The sequence below is a fragment of the Netta rufina genome (assembly GCF_964035555.1).
Source record: "Netta rufina genome assembly, chromosome: 3".
Classification (NCBI taxonomy): domain Eukaryota; kingdom Metazoa; phylum Chordata; class Aves; order Anseriformes; family Anatidae; genus Netta; species Netta rufina.
The window spans coordinates 41,895,060-41,911,241 of record NC_140125.1 but is presented as its reverse complement, the minus strand read 5'-3'; the positions used below and the strand labels follow the sequence as shown (position 1 = coordinate 41,911,241).

Here is a 16,182-nt window from a genome sequence, read left to right as displayed (position 1 = left end):
AAGAAATACGAGTTTTAGAAAACAAAATCTCTAACAAATCACATGTTCTGAAAAAAAATGCTAATTCAGTGATATGGATAATCCTTGGCATCATAGGCAAGAGCTGTATGCTGAAAACTCTGTTGTGACTGTTCACTAACTCTCTCATGAAGTGGCTGCTTTAGGAAAATTGTTAGGGACTAGCAATTTGTATTGTTTGACAAAACCTGTTCTGAATTACAGGGGGATTTGCCTTCGTTTTGCCATTAAAAAAACACTAGCTTTTTATTTTTCTCCATGTCAAGACAAAATCCATAGTCAGTGATATGAGAGGAGGAATTCTTAAGTCTTCGATTAAGTGTGCAATCTAGGGCGCTCATGAGCAAAGGGATTGCTAACACTCTTTGAAGGCTGATTTATTGTATTTAAAGTTTGAGTGGAGTTGATTCTTTGAGTTGAATACCTTTTTGATCTTGGTCATAAGGTATTTCATTTAAAGCAAAGTTCTGTCCTCAATAACCAAAAAGTCCCATTTCAATTCATTGTTGCTCTGGAAGGTAACTAAGCAACAGATCATAAGGTAAGAGACTTAATGGTTGCTTGATCACTTCTCTTGTACCCCTAGTCCAGGATACTTCTCTTGAGTATCTTGGGAAGGCACTTGACAAAGATCATCTGCAAGTTGGAAAGGAAGAATCTCTCACTGGATGTAGTGAAAAAGAGAGAAGGCAGGAGATGAATTTGCTGCTATGGATTTGCAGTAGAAACTTGATATAGCAGAAGATTCTTGTACACCACAAAGGAGTGGTGAAGAAGCAAGGATACCTTATGCAGGTATCATAGAATGGTTCCATTTGGAAGGGACCAGTTCATCCAATTCCAACCCCCCTGCCATGGGCAGGGACACCTCCCACCAGACCAGGTTGCTGAAAGCCCCATTCATCCCGGCCTTGAAAACTTCCAGAGGCTGGGCATCAACAGCATCTTGGGGCAACCTGTTGCAGTGCCTTGCCACCCTCATAGTAAAAATATATTCCTAATATCTAATCTAAACCCACCCTCTTTTAGTTTAAAGCCATTCCCCCTTGTCCTGTCACTACACTCACTCCCTGACCAAGAGTCCCTCCCCAGCTTTCTTGTAGGCCCCCTTTAGGTACTGGAAGATAGTTCTGCTGTTGTTGTTTTCTTTTCCCTTTTAGTTAGTCATTTTAGCTAATCTTGTATATATTTTAGGCTATCTTAAGTAGTGAATAATCATCTTAAGAATTATTGAATCCGGCCTTGCGTTGTATTGTGTAGTACAGCTTGTCAGAGTTAAATAACACCAACAAAATCTTTGGGAATACTGTGCTTAACCTGGTGTGGAGTGTGTTCTCTCCAAATTAACTCACCTGTGAAGTCCTACTTCACCAAAACGTTAGTAGGTAAAATAATCATAATATAATGTAAAAATAAATAAATAATATAAAATAAATTCAAGAACAGTTCTTCAGCTTTCTCAAAATGAGTGATTTGGTGTACAAAACAAGCTGATCCTGGGTGGTCTTTGCCACTGTTACAGGAAGGACACAGGCATTTACTGCAGTTAGTGGGAAGGTATGTACTTCTGCTTGAGATACAAGGCAGCAGGCCCTCTACCAGTGTGGACAGCTTTATAGCATTACAGGCAATGTTACCACTCTCATACTTCACCCAAAGCCCAGCCTCACCACGTAAATCCTTGCAAAGGGGATCTGGAACTCCCTTCTTAAATTCTGTGCTGTCAGGCTTCTTTCAGTCCTGAGACACACTTAGTCTTTAGTAGCTTGTCAAGCAGTTTTGACCAGGCAGTACCGTTTTATGAATATTGTAAATTTAAATATCGAAGCAGCTCTTTACATAACAAGTCTGTGCTGAAAATATTGGAGAAGCATAAAAGTTAGTCTTGTGGTTAGAGTAATTTTTATAGATGTTGTCAACACACATCAGAATTCCAGAATTAAATTGTTTTCATGTTGATTAGCTTGTTAGTAAAATCACGTCTGAAAGATGACTTTTTTTTTTTTTTCAAGCAATAAACCAAATCCCAATCAAATATCCAGCAGTAATGGGAAACCTGCTGCAGTCAATGGAGCAATGGGAGCCTCTTACCAGACACAGGCCTCACTAATAGGTCGGGCTTGTGAAAGTTGCTACAGTAAGTAAATTTTTTGTCTATTTTTTGAATAATTCAGGACTTGGGGCTAATCGTAATATACTCTTAAAAACAAATGTATGTAGTTCTGTTTGCAAGCTATAAAGAGGGGATAATTTTTGATGAATTGTGTGCCAGAAATAACTTTAACTTATTGAATGCACTTCTAACTTAAAGCATATTTTAACACTGATCTTTTATTATGATTCTTTCTTTAACAATTTAGGAAGTATGGAATGATAAAGTAGTATAATATTATGGAAGTTATATGTTACTCCTTTACCTTTTGGATTCTAAACCCTAATTTATTTTTTATTTGTCCTTAAATTTTATTTTGTTGTTGTTGTTGTTGTCTTGGCTTAGCTGTTCTTGGGTAGGGTGGGGTTGAATTTGTTTTTGTGTTGTTGTTGTTTTTTTTCCCCTAGTATTTTGTGCAGATATAATAAAATCCAGAACTGGAACAAACTGAAAAGTCATACCATAGAAATGTTCTTTACTTATCATTGAGATGGCTCCCCGTGTCTTAAACAGCAATTAAACTGATATTTTTTTTAATACAGAAAGTTCCAGTTATATCTATTGTTTTTCAAATTCTATTTTTTTTAAAGAATAATTTTCTACTGAAAGGCTAAATTAGTGTTTCCAGCTGAGACTCCACTTGCACAAGGTAAAGGTAGGCATGCATCAAAAGTCAGTAGGAGATGTGCTTGCCCTTTGCTTATAAAGGATCTTGACTTATAAGTACTCACTTTGCATATATTGGGTGGAAAAAAAACACAGATCTTAAGCAGTTCTAATAAGTAGCAAGCTCTCTAACAATCCTGTCTTCCAGGTTAAGTATAGAAATTTGGGGGTGACGGGGAAGTGAGTTTTTTTTTTTTTTTTTTTCATTCCTTGGAAGAAAATCTTCTCCTGGTGATACAAGAGTCTATGGTTTGAAAGTAAACAGTGAAGTATTCCAAAGTTTTCATTTGGAGTAGACTTTTGAGGTGCTTTAAGTAATGTTCTCCTTTTCTCTATGTCAAATGGATTAAATATTTATTTAGATACTGCTCTTAAGGAATGCCATTTATTACAGCATTTGAATATACAATGCTGAATGTATCATGCCCCAATTTAGCTGTGCTGTTCTTTTCATCCTTAGCTTCACAGTCTCACCAATGGTATTCTTGGGGCCCTCCAAATATGCAGTGTAGATTGTGTGCATCTTGCTGGATTTATTGGAAGAAATATGGTGGCCTGAAAATGCCCACACAGACAGATGAAGATAAAATGTCTTCCAGCCAACCTACAGAGGTAGGATCATCTTCCTAAAACCTTCCTAAAATGAAGCGTGGTGCCTTCTCAATACTGTTGTGATTCAAATATTTAATGGCATGCATTTTATGTATATAAAACTTAACTTATTAATCCTTTTCCTGTTTTAAGTACAGCTGAACAATGTGCAGGTCCTGCCTTGTTGACTTTTGACCAACTCTTAGACAAACATTCACTCCATACATTTTTGGTGGACAAATGTCATCTTGTCAATTAAGTGGTGTGTTATCTATGAAATGTTAATATGTCTATACAGTGTCTATACAGTAGAATGGCATTATATAAGTCCATTCACAGCAGAGCTCTCTGGTCTGTGTTACATCATTTCTTTAATGATGTAACATGGTTTTTTTGTATAGCATTTGTATGCATTATTTGATTAACTTTGTTAATTTATCCAAACTTTACTTCTTTTTCTATAATTAAGCATGAAGGGAAATATCTTTTGTTTATTTTCTTCGTTTGTTTTGTGGAAAAATCTGCATGTTCTTTCAACTTGAGATGATAGGATCTAATAATACCAGATTTTTTTTTGTTAACTATTTTGCATATCATCTGTCAATAGTAGGGATGATACAGATTGTGTAATTCAGATTCATGTTCTGATTTTTTTTATTGTTTTGTTTTTGTAGGAATCACATGTTAGAACTCATATGTCCCGGCAGGCCACGCAGGGAACTCCAGTTCGTAACACTGGAAGTCCAAAGTCAGCAGTGAAAACACGCCAAGCCTTCTTTCTTCACACAACGTGTTGGACAAAACTTGCCCGTCAGGTCTGCAAAAATACTCTCCGGCTGCGGCAGGCAGCAAGACGTCCCTTTGTCCCTATTAACTGTGCTGCCATTAAGGCAGAATGTAAGATGTTTTTTTAATTCTTAGTTCTGTGTGCTGTGCTTCCCACCCATTTTTGTCTTTTAATTTTATTTTCTTTTTCAATAAACATTTCTTGTCTATATGCTTTTGCTTTTCATTTTTTCATTTGTCCAGCATATCACCAAGCCAGTGGGTAAAGTCTAGCTGCCTTGAACAGTTTTCAGGCTTTTTTAAAAATAGAACATTTTGGAAAGTGCTGGCAGGATCGGGGGAGGGTCCTGAGGGTGGGAGACATATCAAGTGAATTGACAGAGGGATAGTCGTTACATCATTCACTTACAAAAAAACAAAACAAAACAAAAAAAAACCCTGTCATTAAAAATCCCATGGAGGACCAATGTTGTGACAAAAGTCATGCTTCCTACTTGGCAGTGTGAAAGAAATTTGCATTTATGTTGTTTGTTTCTTTTGCTAAGCAGGGAGTATAGAACAATATGGGGTTAGTCAAGGAATAAGGAGCATTACTGAGGATGCATAAGAACTTGGTATGTAATATGGTATGTAATGCAGTGATTTATGACATGATCAGATGGGTGATAATAGCCATGATTATTATTTCACCATAATTGCATTTGCTGTCCATTACAGTTTTTAAATTTTAGTTTTAAATGAAATTCCATTATGCTTGTTCTTTTTACAGCCAAAACGTAAATAAATGATTAATTCATCAATAGTATGACAAAGGGTTATAAGCTGCAGATAGCAACAGTAAGTCTCTATGTTCAGGTGTTTCAATTCTGTTCCAAAGCCTAACAAAGTCACTGAGTATTTGAGCAGGTTTTGTACCTGTGCTGAGCACGTCGTTTTACTGACCAAACAACTTGGTTATCTTTCAGTCTTCATTAATACAGTTCTCAGAGCAGGCACTTAGTATTCCAGAACAAGCCATGCTGGCACACTGTCAATTGTAGTAGAATTTAAGAGAACTCTTTAGAATCTAAGATGTTGGTTTTATAATCATGTTTACTAGATTAGCATTAAATGTTTTCCCAGAATACTTAACTGGGATGCCAATGATGTCAGTGTTAATTAAAAGAAATTTTCTCCTTAGAGGCTTAATGTCTACTTTTGAGTATTTTTCCCTTTTAACACCAGCTGTTTCTCACATGCAAACCGTTTACCTACTTCTGCAGACATCCAGACCGTGACGACATTTCTGTTTGTTGCCCTTATTTTTGTTGTCTTATTGGCCATTTTCTATTTTCTTTCAAAGCTGTACAAGTGAAGAGCAACTTTGATATTTAAGGAAATCGTATGTCCTAAAAGGAAAAAAAAAAAAAATCCTAGAAGAATTGCTTCCAAAGCTAGACTATACTTATATTTTTAACCTTTAGTACAAAATAACAGTTATTTTCTGAGATGAAAGTGTTGTACCTTTCTATTTATATAGTTGGCATTGAATTCTACTAAATCATGGAAGAAAATTGTTTGAATTAGTTTCACCTGAACCTTAAATCTTTTATCAATATCCCTATTTTTCTTACTTCAGCGAGTACTTTCGCTGCAGTGCATCTTTCTACTCCATTAGAAAGATCAATCTGTTGTTTAAGGAAGAGGAAGAAAATAGAAAACGAAAGTCTTTATCCAACTGTTAATCATCAAAGTAGAAAAGATGTTACATACATTTCTCAACTTTTAAAGCAAAGGAGTGAAAATCCGAGATTTTCAACAGTGGAGTCATTATTGCATCAGACTAGGAATGTCATGACTTCTTCATCTGTTCCATTCACTGAAAAAGTGCCACATCAGATTATCATCAAGAGCAAATAGATTTTTTTTCCTGTAGTTTCTTTCATTATTCATTTCAGGTAAAGTAAAATCTGGACCTTGCGGTGTTGTCTTTTTCAATACTGTTGCTTCCTCTTAGACATAACAAATCAAAAAGTCATAGTTGTTGATGCTTTCTAAGCAAAGCATTCAAATTATTTTGTAATAGTGGTAACCACATCATACCTCATTTAATTAACTTTATTCATGTTTCTGTGTGTACATGCACACACACGCACACGCATATATTCTGTTTCAGAAAATCTCTATAGAACCATATGGTAGCCTTACCTGCATACAGTTTGTGTTTCGTCATATCCTTATTCTGGTAAAACCCATTAAGTAGATCAATAAAAATTAGTCTTTCTAGCTTTGTTTGTCTACTTGCATTTGGTGATGTGCTTTTGGTGCACTATGTAGATTTTTGTTATAACTAAATAGACTCTTTATCTGAATGCCTTGAATTCTTTTTTAGTGATAGCTTGATGTATATCATTTAAAAAAGAGATACATAGCAGTGATAATTTCACTTGTTGAAAACAACTGAGCGGTTACAATACTGAATGAATTTTTGTAGGTTAGAATTTTGAATGGTTAGAATCATGCTTATATGATAACCTGGCCAAAATAGCGGGTTACCCATGATATGATCTGACATGAGATAGTTAAGATGTCCAAGACCCGATTAAGGATTTGGAATTCGTTTTCCACGTTCATGTGCTGAAACTCAAATCTGATTTTATAGGTGCTTTGTAAGAATGACCTCATTCTGTGTGTGTGCAGAACTGGTGCTGGGTAATGTAACTACATTTCACAACTGTGTTGTGAAATGGCACCATATCAACATTGTTACATACTTGGGAACCCTAAAATCTAAATAAAGAAGGATGGTAGGGCACTCTAACCCAAGCACTATACCACATTTTATGCCTTCTTAGTCTTTAGGCAATTTGTTGAAGTGCCAGGTTGTTGATGAAAGCAATTCCCAGTTCTGAGAAAGGAAGTCTGAACAAGCTAGTCAGAGCTTGCTCCTAAAATAAATCGATTTTTGCATTCTGCCTGACGTTACCTGCTACTACTTCTTTAGTCTTGTAGGGGCATGGAAGCTTTTGGGAACACTAATCTCAGGCCCAACCATATTTTAGGGAGAAAAAATAAAAAAGAAAAAACGATTTCAGAGCATTTATTTGATTCCTGTAATTTCACCCACATCATCACCCTCAGCCCATTATGTCCAGTAGTAGAGAACAAGGCCCAGTTCTGTATTCTTCATTCCTTCAGTTAGCACAGAGGATTAAGTTTTTCTCATTAGTGAACAATGTAGCATGACCCCAGCTCGGATGCCAGCAGGAGGTAATGGAGAAAATGCATTCACGTCTCAGTTTAAACTACGGATGGCCACCAGAAGGTTGATAGCATGGCATCTCCTGCTAGGAGTACAGTCATCCATCACAGGAATCTCAAACTTTGTTCTGCCCAGAGATAATAGACTTGCATTAGTTTGTGACCATAAACTTGTCTGATGGATTTTCAGGAATAATTAGAAATTGGTGAATTTCAGTAAAAGGAAATTCCCTTGCTCTGAATCAGACAAAATATCATTCTTTTCAGCTATTTTACTTTTAGAAAGTTAAACAAAGAAATCCTGTCTGTGGTAGCACTCTTAATTAGAGGAAAGTGAAGTGGGCATTCTTCTCCTGGTGGTGACTGACAAGATCTGTCTCCAGTTTACAGGATTGTTGATGTATGCTTGGCAATGAACCATGCATCTGTGAACATTAAGACCTCAGCAAATAAGGATTTTAAGGTGTCTTTTTTTTCTTCCTCATGTATAGTTTTATCAATAGAACTATATTAATTATAGTAATTTAACTTTGTCTACACTGTCTATACAGATGTGATTGACAAAATCTTTTCAGTGGACGGTATTGCATCTAGAGTTATCTGGAAATGTATATAATGTATATGATCGAAAATTATGCCTTTAAATTTGTAGATTTAATTAACCATTTGGTACATGGTACTGTTTATTATTTGATAATGACAAACAAGAATTGAATAGAATATGCAAAGATCTTAGTGATTTGTCTTTGTAAGCAAACAGTCCATGCTTACTGACAAAACACTGTCCATTCATCTGAAGTAAGTAAGACATGTACAGGTCTTAGGTCAAAGAATTTCTTGTTTTCTTGATTTTGATAGCTGTGGAATTATCTTTTGGCTGTACCTAGAATTAAAATATTTACTATAATCTTTAAATATAATTTGTGCCAGATAGTTTTAGCCAGTAAAATACAATAATGCACTAGATTTTTTCCAAAGTTTCCAAGAATAGAAATCAGAGAATATATTCCATAAATTCATTAGTTAATCTGAGTTTTGACAGCAGTATGTTGGAATGTCAAAGAGAAATAACTCACAAGTGAGAATCTGTAAACTGAAGAGGTCTACAAACCTAGTGAACAAAAATATTAAAACCCCTTTCAGATCTAAAAGAACAAGCCTCATTCACTATCACCATCTTCATAGCATACCTGATTTTGTTGTTCTCTAATATTCACAACAGTTATCCCTTTTGTAGTTTGAGAACTTGGTCTGTTTGGAACCTTAGAGAATCCATTTCACAGTGTGAGTCAAAATGTCATTCCTGTAGTTTTACTAATTGTACCGTGTTCTTTTTAGGGTTGTGGTGTCCTGAATTACATGCAATAGGGATAATTACATTACAATTACCCCTATTACAAGATAGGGATTTCCCTTAATTTTTGAGTATGTCACATGATGTTTTCTGTTTTGCTTGCTCTTCCTCTCATAGTAATTTTTAATATTCTGATTTTAATTATTTTTAGGTGACTGCTTTTGAGTATTATCTAGCTATTTGTAGAAAGCTGTTGACACTGACACCAAGAATTTTCTTCTGCGTGGTGATAGGTCAGAACCCATCGCTATATCTGTGTATTAGTCATTTTACCCCTTAAGAATCACTTTACATTTATTGCTTGATCCTGCTGGTATCCTTTGCAATCAGCTTTAGTTATGATTATGTTCAGTAATTTATTATCAGGAAACGTAATTCCCTCATCACGTCTTTTTCTAATTATTTCAACATTGAACAGTGCAGATCCTTTTGGAATTGCATAGAAAATTGCTTTTAATCAGGGTCTAATCCCTGACAAAACCATCTCTCTCACATCATAGCAGCTGAACAGCAACAGTCTTTTGTGATAGATTTTGTCAAAAGCTGTTTGAAATTCCAGGTTGGGCGATGCCAGATCAGCTGCATGTGTATGTGTCATGATTCCTTCAGAGGATCCTGGCAGACCCCTGATAGTTGCAGGTGCTGTTTTTCAAGATGCGTTGGTAGGAAGAGACCTCGGGATGTCTCTAATTCCACCACCTGCACAAATCTTAGGTGCTTAGGGCCTTTTGTCAAGCTCACCTCTGTATATCTCCAATCATGGAGACTCCACAGCCCCTCTGGGCACCTGCTCCGTATTTGACCAACCTCATGGTACTCAGTTGTTTCCTTACATCTAGCAAGAACTACCATGTCCCAGCTTGGGTCTGCTGCTGCAGGCAGCAATAGCCTGCTGTCCTATTGCCATGTACCTCTGAGAAGGGTCTGGCTCTGTCTTCTCCATGCTCTGCAGCTTGGTAGTTGCATGTGGCAGTCGGTCTCCCCTTCACGCTCCCATCTCAAGGCTGACTGACCCAGTTCTCTGTACGTCCTCTACTCAAGCTCCCCACCGCTGTGGTGACTCTCCAGTGGCAGGGTTTGCTCCAGTATCCCTGTATCTCTTAGTAGTGGGGATCCCAGAACTCGACAGAACATCTGGAAGTGATTTCACAACAGCCAGGTAGAGGGGAAGGATCAGGTCCCTTGCCCTGCTGGCTGCACCCATGCTAATAATGCCCAGTATGCAATCGTCCTTGTTGCAAGGGCATGTGGCTGAATAATGTGAACACATTAAATGTGTTTTCCTTTTACAAGGTCACTGTTGGCTCTCTTTGTGTTTTCATATTTGAGCTGTATGCCTCTATTAATAGTTCAGCCCTTTTGCCAGTCTACAAAGCTACTTAGTGAAGAATGTTATCATGTTTGCCCTGTTTTTGTTCTCTTGAATGGAGAGGAGTTTAAGCAATAGCTAAACACCAGCAGTGTATGTGCTCAGCAGTTTCTTTTTGGATGAATTCCACCTGGTCCTGAAAACTTGTTTTGATTCGTTAATCAGTTTGTCTTGAATGTTTCCTATGAACACTTCAATGTGAAATAGTTCCCACACTTTCCTAATATAAGGGGTTTTGAAAGTGAGCTTGTTGAAATTTCCCAGCAGTGAGCACTGTTACATAGAATTAATCCACTTTTTCTGCAGTGCCTTTATCTGTCTGGCGTATTTTCATCACACCTTGATCATCTCCTATTGCTACAGACACTAGCATGCTTCTTGCCTTTGATGTCTGAAAAAAAACACCATTAGATATAATACTCAAATTTTTGACTTTTTTTTTTTTTTTTTGAAATGCCTTTTAATTTCTCTCTTTTCCTTACTTCACTAATACTAAAACTTTTAGTGTTCACATGGAAACCCATATTTGATTTTAGGATATTTGTTGTTGTTTTTCACAACTTTCTGTGTAAATGTTCTGTCTATGGTATTACACATGAGGGTGATACAGAAATCACAAGGATTGTACAAATAGTGCATAAAGATCATAACATTTATTATATTTTTCATGGGAATCCATATTGTGCATTAAAGTCAGCTGTTGTTAAACATTGTTAAACATGTTTGACAGATAGCGGTACTTTGGAATACTGACCAGGGACCTTTGGTGAACATGTTTTGCCTCAAGCAGGGAAATTGTGCTTTTTTTTTTTTTTTTTTTTTTTTTGCAGTCTGTATTCTCAGTCAGCTTATTAATATCTCACTGTGATTCAAAGTCTTTTTTTTTTTTTTTTTTTTTTTACAGTGAAGACATTTAGATGGAAAAAATTCTTGCTGATTACTTCATAGTCAATGCTTTCTTATTCCCAAAGTAACTATAAAATATTCACTGTAGACCCTGTGCTTGTTTTACTAAGGGAGACAGTGGAGACATATCTTTCTACTCTGTCACTTAAAATATTTCAAGAGTTGTGGAGTATTAAAAATACTCCAGGCACTAGATTCAGTGCATTTTTTTCACTGAGCACAGCAGCACAGCATATTTTGTTTTATTAAGAAAAAAATAATGAAGTACTTGGAATTTCATGTTAGATTCCTTAATATAGTGAAATAAATGGTCTGCTGGGTGTAAAACACCTGTGAACAACATACTGAAGTACTTATTTCAGTCATTGCTGTGGTTACATGACCTGTGTGTTTTATTTATTTTTTTTTTCAAAGAGTTGGATAGAATCTGCAGAGATTGTAAATTTTGTGTTTTTCCTCAAACATAAATTGTTCTATAGTGTCCATTCATGCGTCTGTGTACTCATTCCCTGGTGTTGGATTGAAACACAGGAACATTTTGGTAAAACACAACATGGATACAAATTGAAATTATAATTACCATAATTTATTTGTAATACCTAGTTCCTGTAAAGCTTGTTAGAAAATGCAGATCTGTGTGTGCAAGTGACACACATACAAAGAAATGTGCAGCTTGTTGTCTGTACATATGAGAAGTAATTCCATGTAAGAGAATGCTAGTTCGACAAAACCAAAATACAAATGTGGTTTTGTATGAAACAGAGTACCTATGTTCTAGGAATACTGTGTGTAGGGATGTTTTATGTGGTTTCAGAAAACAGATGACCCATTCACTCCAATGAGTTTTAAAAAGATAGTTTAGTTCCAGTAATCTGGAAACTGCTTAACCTGGTGTCCTGTGGATTTTTGCCTTAGGTTGATTGATTCTGCTCCTTAAGTGTGAATCTTTTCTTAATAACCCTTCTGCATTGGGGGTTTTAGGAAGTCTGTCTATGTATTCTTGGTGCCTTTAAAGGTGTGAGTTCATAGTTTTAGCATCAAATTGAGGTAGTTACTGAGCTGCTTACTTTTAGTTTGCTTTGCAAGAAGCTGCTAACATTGAGACCTTTGAGCTCTGTCATACTTGGTTACAAATGGGCGAATTTATTCACAAGTTCATAGTAAAGTTTTTTTTGTGTGTCTAAGATTTATCATGCCACAATAGAGTGGAACAGTCTGAATCACTGTACCATGGGAGTAATTCATGACAGAACTCAGGCTTCAAATTTAAAGCCCTCACAGTTCTATGTTACACCATTTAGAGCCAGACAAGCTTGTAAAGAACAATAAAGTGAAGAGTTCGGTGTAAATTCCTGCTAATAGCCAGAGCTGCTTTTATTTTACTACGCATGTTTTCATTTGTGTTTCATTTACCTAGCTGACTTTTTGCAAAATGACTTTGTAGGCAAAAAATATAATGACATTTGTGTTAGAACTTATATTAACTTTAAAAATAATTGAAAGAAAAAATCATAACATCACTTGCATAAATGAATATGTAGCCTGCTTTTAAATATCTACATAAATGAATATGTAGCCTGCTTTTAAATATCTATCGTTATTAGCATTGATGAAAAAAGAAGAATATGTGCTAAAAGGGGAAAAAAAATCAGCCAAGAAATTTGTGTTAAAAACTGGAAACTGGCTGGCATGTCCTAATCATATTTGTAATGGTAAAATGTTTAAACTGAGTTTTATTCTTTGAAATTCTCAGATGCAGATCGACATTGTGAAATTTCTGGAAATCCTCTGAAGATCAAAAGCACCAGAAAGCCACTGTCATGTATCATTGGGTATTTAGGTGGGTATCTGCTTCCAGAGAAAAATGAGTCAAATGATCATTCAGTGTTTACTGATAGAAAATTTCTGTGTAAAATGAGAGATTTAACAAGAAAACTGTAAAGTGAATAAATATTCTGTTCTGCTACTCTATTCAGCTACAAAACTGCATGACTGAACTTGGAGAATCTGGGCAAAAGGCTTTCTGATACTGGTTTAAAATGGCAGAGTGAAACCTGATGTAACTCACAATGTGAAAAATATTACTTAAAACAAACAAACAAACTCTAAAATAGGAGATATACAGTATGCTCAATGCTGCTTTGCATCTATGCCTCTTGAATCCATATGTAAAACTCCCATGTACTGGAGGAGCAGACTTCAGCTACACAGACACTTAATTTGATGACACTCTTAATTGGATAAAATAATAATAATAAAAAAAAAGTAAAGAAAAAAGTAAAGAAATCTGTGTTGAGATTATAGCCAAGAGGACAAGGTGCTCACATAACGTAATGGGGAGAGGAGAAATTCTAGTAATTTTAATTTGCTATTAAAAATGAAAATAGTTCTCTTTGTAAGGAGCTGCTACTGACTGTTAAATATTTACAACTACGAGATGAAATACCCTAGAGGATTTTTATTCATCCTGAAATAAATATAGAAATCAATCTATTGATCAGAATCTGTGAGTAAGTCTGCAATATATTAACATCATTCTACAGTAGTAAAGATAAGGATAGAACTAGATGGTTTTCCTCAAAATTTTAACCAACAGGAGTTTGTTTGTACTACAACAAAGTAATCAATAACAGTTGCTTCACTTACTGAAATAAAAATCAGCTATTAATGTAGCTTTGACAGTTATTCCAGATCATGAAGTTTAACAAAATCCAAACTTCAAAAAAATGGATAATGAAGAATTAACGGCCCCTGTCACTGAACTTTGATTCTCCTACCCTGCAGTTAAAGAAAAAAGCCACTGCTAACTTCCTACATGCACCCTGGTTGTGTTCGGTATGCTGCCATGGGAAGGAATGAGAGGTTTGCTCTGATTGACTGGGAAGAACTGTGGTTGTGGTAGGGGATGATGGTTCATCTAGTTGACCTCTTTTGGGTAGCCAAACGAGGAAAGGACACCATCAGTGTATGAGAAGATGCTGTATGTTTTTAGTGTCATGTTGTCTAGTCTGAGAGAGATCATATTAGTACCTCTGAAAGCACGCTTCTGTAGATTTAGTGGGAATAAATGAATTAACAATGTCAGATATCATTGTGTGTACTTAGGTGAAGGTTTCATGAACAAGATTAATGCTGATATACAACCGGTCATGTCATAATAATAATCATAATATTAAGTATCATGTAATAATACACAGCCCACAAACATGCTGGAAGACAGTTAACAGCATCTCGCAGGTTCAACTCTTATTGAGCCCTACTGGTAAGGCAGAAAGGATATATCAATGCCCTGCACATTGTGGGTCATCGCTTCCCTTTATCTCTGTTCTGCTTCTTGGCTGCCGGTTCCACAGGTGAGATAGGTTAAGCATTAAAAGTAAGCCCTGTCCTCGGGAGAGGTAGGGTTAATCCCCTGTAATCTCTTCAGACTTCACTGTGCTTACTAAACAAATCCCCTAATGTGAGCCTCTGGCTAATTAAATGTCCTATATTGCCTCTTGGTTATGAGGAAACCAGCCTAGCATTTCCAGCTGGGATGCATACTGAGGAGAAGAGATGAGAGAGATCCAACTGCTTAAGCACCTCTGGAATTCAGGCTGCTTATTTAAGTGTCTCAGCAGGAGACTTCAACTTTTCTTTGTTTGCTTTGGATATATATATACACAAATTATTTATTATATATAGATATACATAAAAAATTGTATATATAATATTATATATATATGTTATATATATAAATATAAATATATATCTATATATATTTACCTTAGTGGTGTTAGTGGAAATGGGAGATGTTTTTACAGTTTTTATTGCTATTACTTGAGGCTGCAAGTTGGTCTCATAAAAATGCCTAATATGTTGTTCAGGTATTGTTTCTTCCATTTTATTTTTATTTTAATTTCAGAAGTGATCATAGAATATGAATCTGGCCAACTGGTTATTTGTTGTGTGCCTAAAGGGATAATTTGGATTATTTGGATGATATATTTAGTTCTCTAAGTCAGGAGAAGCTGCAAGTGGCTAGGAGATTTACAGTGGAAAAAAAAAAAAAAAGTATACTAGGCTGTAGAACAAAGGTGGTAGCAGTAGGACTAAAGGATTCCTATTTACTATTGCAGTAATTCAAGACAATATAAAAATTCAGTCAAAAACCCTGAAATGCCTCACTACTTCAGGCATGATGAAGCAGTTAGTTAGAAAGTGCTGTTCTACAAAATGTGCAAATATTTGAAGCAAGTCTATAGGTAGAGGTTGAGAGTGCATGGTGTAAAGACCCTAAAGTAAAACTTTGTTGAGAAGTGGTCCTGGCAGTTTAATTAAGTTCCTTTCTAGAACTTAAAGGGAGAACTTGGTCCTGCTACCTTCCTCTGCTGCAAAAAGAGAAGGGATTGCTATTGTAGTAAACTGAGGATTAGTGACCTCCTTCCTCCTGTTAGCATAGCCTGGAAATACAGAATTTTATCCCGTATATGCTGTAGAGAGAAGGAGTTTGTGTTCTAGTCTGTTGATACAGCTGCTGGAATTATTGTGGTTGCTACTGGAGCTCTTTGGCAAATAAGATAATATTCTAGTAGTAGTAGCCCAAAATGTTAATAATTTCCTTCTGAAAATTGAAATATGTTGCCAAATGAGCATTTTAGAATCCAAATCCCATATAAGGATATATATATATATATAAAATATATATTCAATAAGGAGCACAAATCTTTCTACTTTCTAAGGTGAAACTTCAAACTGAAGGAGGGTTCATAATATGAAGCACACTTCTATTCCCATTTTAGTAAAAAAGCAAAATAGAATCCTGTTCTCTACACTATGAAAAATGGGTGATGATGCTGTAAAATCAGCCTTACAGGACTGCCTTTAGGCAATTACCAGTGTGTTAGTTTTATGTTATTCTAACAACTACTAATGTGTTATCCTGCTTGACTCTTTTTAATCAGAATCTCTTGAAGCATCTTGGATAAGACTATTCATGATTTAGGAGTAGGATTGCATACTGTGACCAAACCACTTGTTAACTAGTTAAGCATAGTCTTTCCTAATTTGAAGATTGTTGGCGCTGTGCCTTTCTGGCATTCTGTTCCCACTACATGTTCT

General features: G+C 35.8%; 1 protein-coding gene across 1 annotated transcript in view; it reads left to right on the top strand.

Annotated features, from left to right (window-relative positions):
* The window catches only part of MTA3 (metastasis associated 1 family member 3), a gene marked incomplete at its 3' end in the record, with an annotated part of 142,239 nt that overhangs the window by 87,945 nt on the left and 38,112 nt on the right, over positions 1-16,182 (top strand). Inside the window, exons 12-15 of the mRNA XM_084285052.1 lie at positions 2,031-2,155; positions 3,297-3,448; positions 4,102-4,324; positions 12,836-12,922. Coding sequence (XP_084141178.1) covers positions 2,031-2,155; positions 3,297-3,448; positions 4,102-4,324; positions 12,836-12,922 — 587 coding nt within the window. The remainder of the gene's footprint in view (positions 1-2,030; positions 2,156-3,296; positions 3,449-4,101; positions 4,325-12,835; positions 12,923-16,182) is intronic.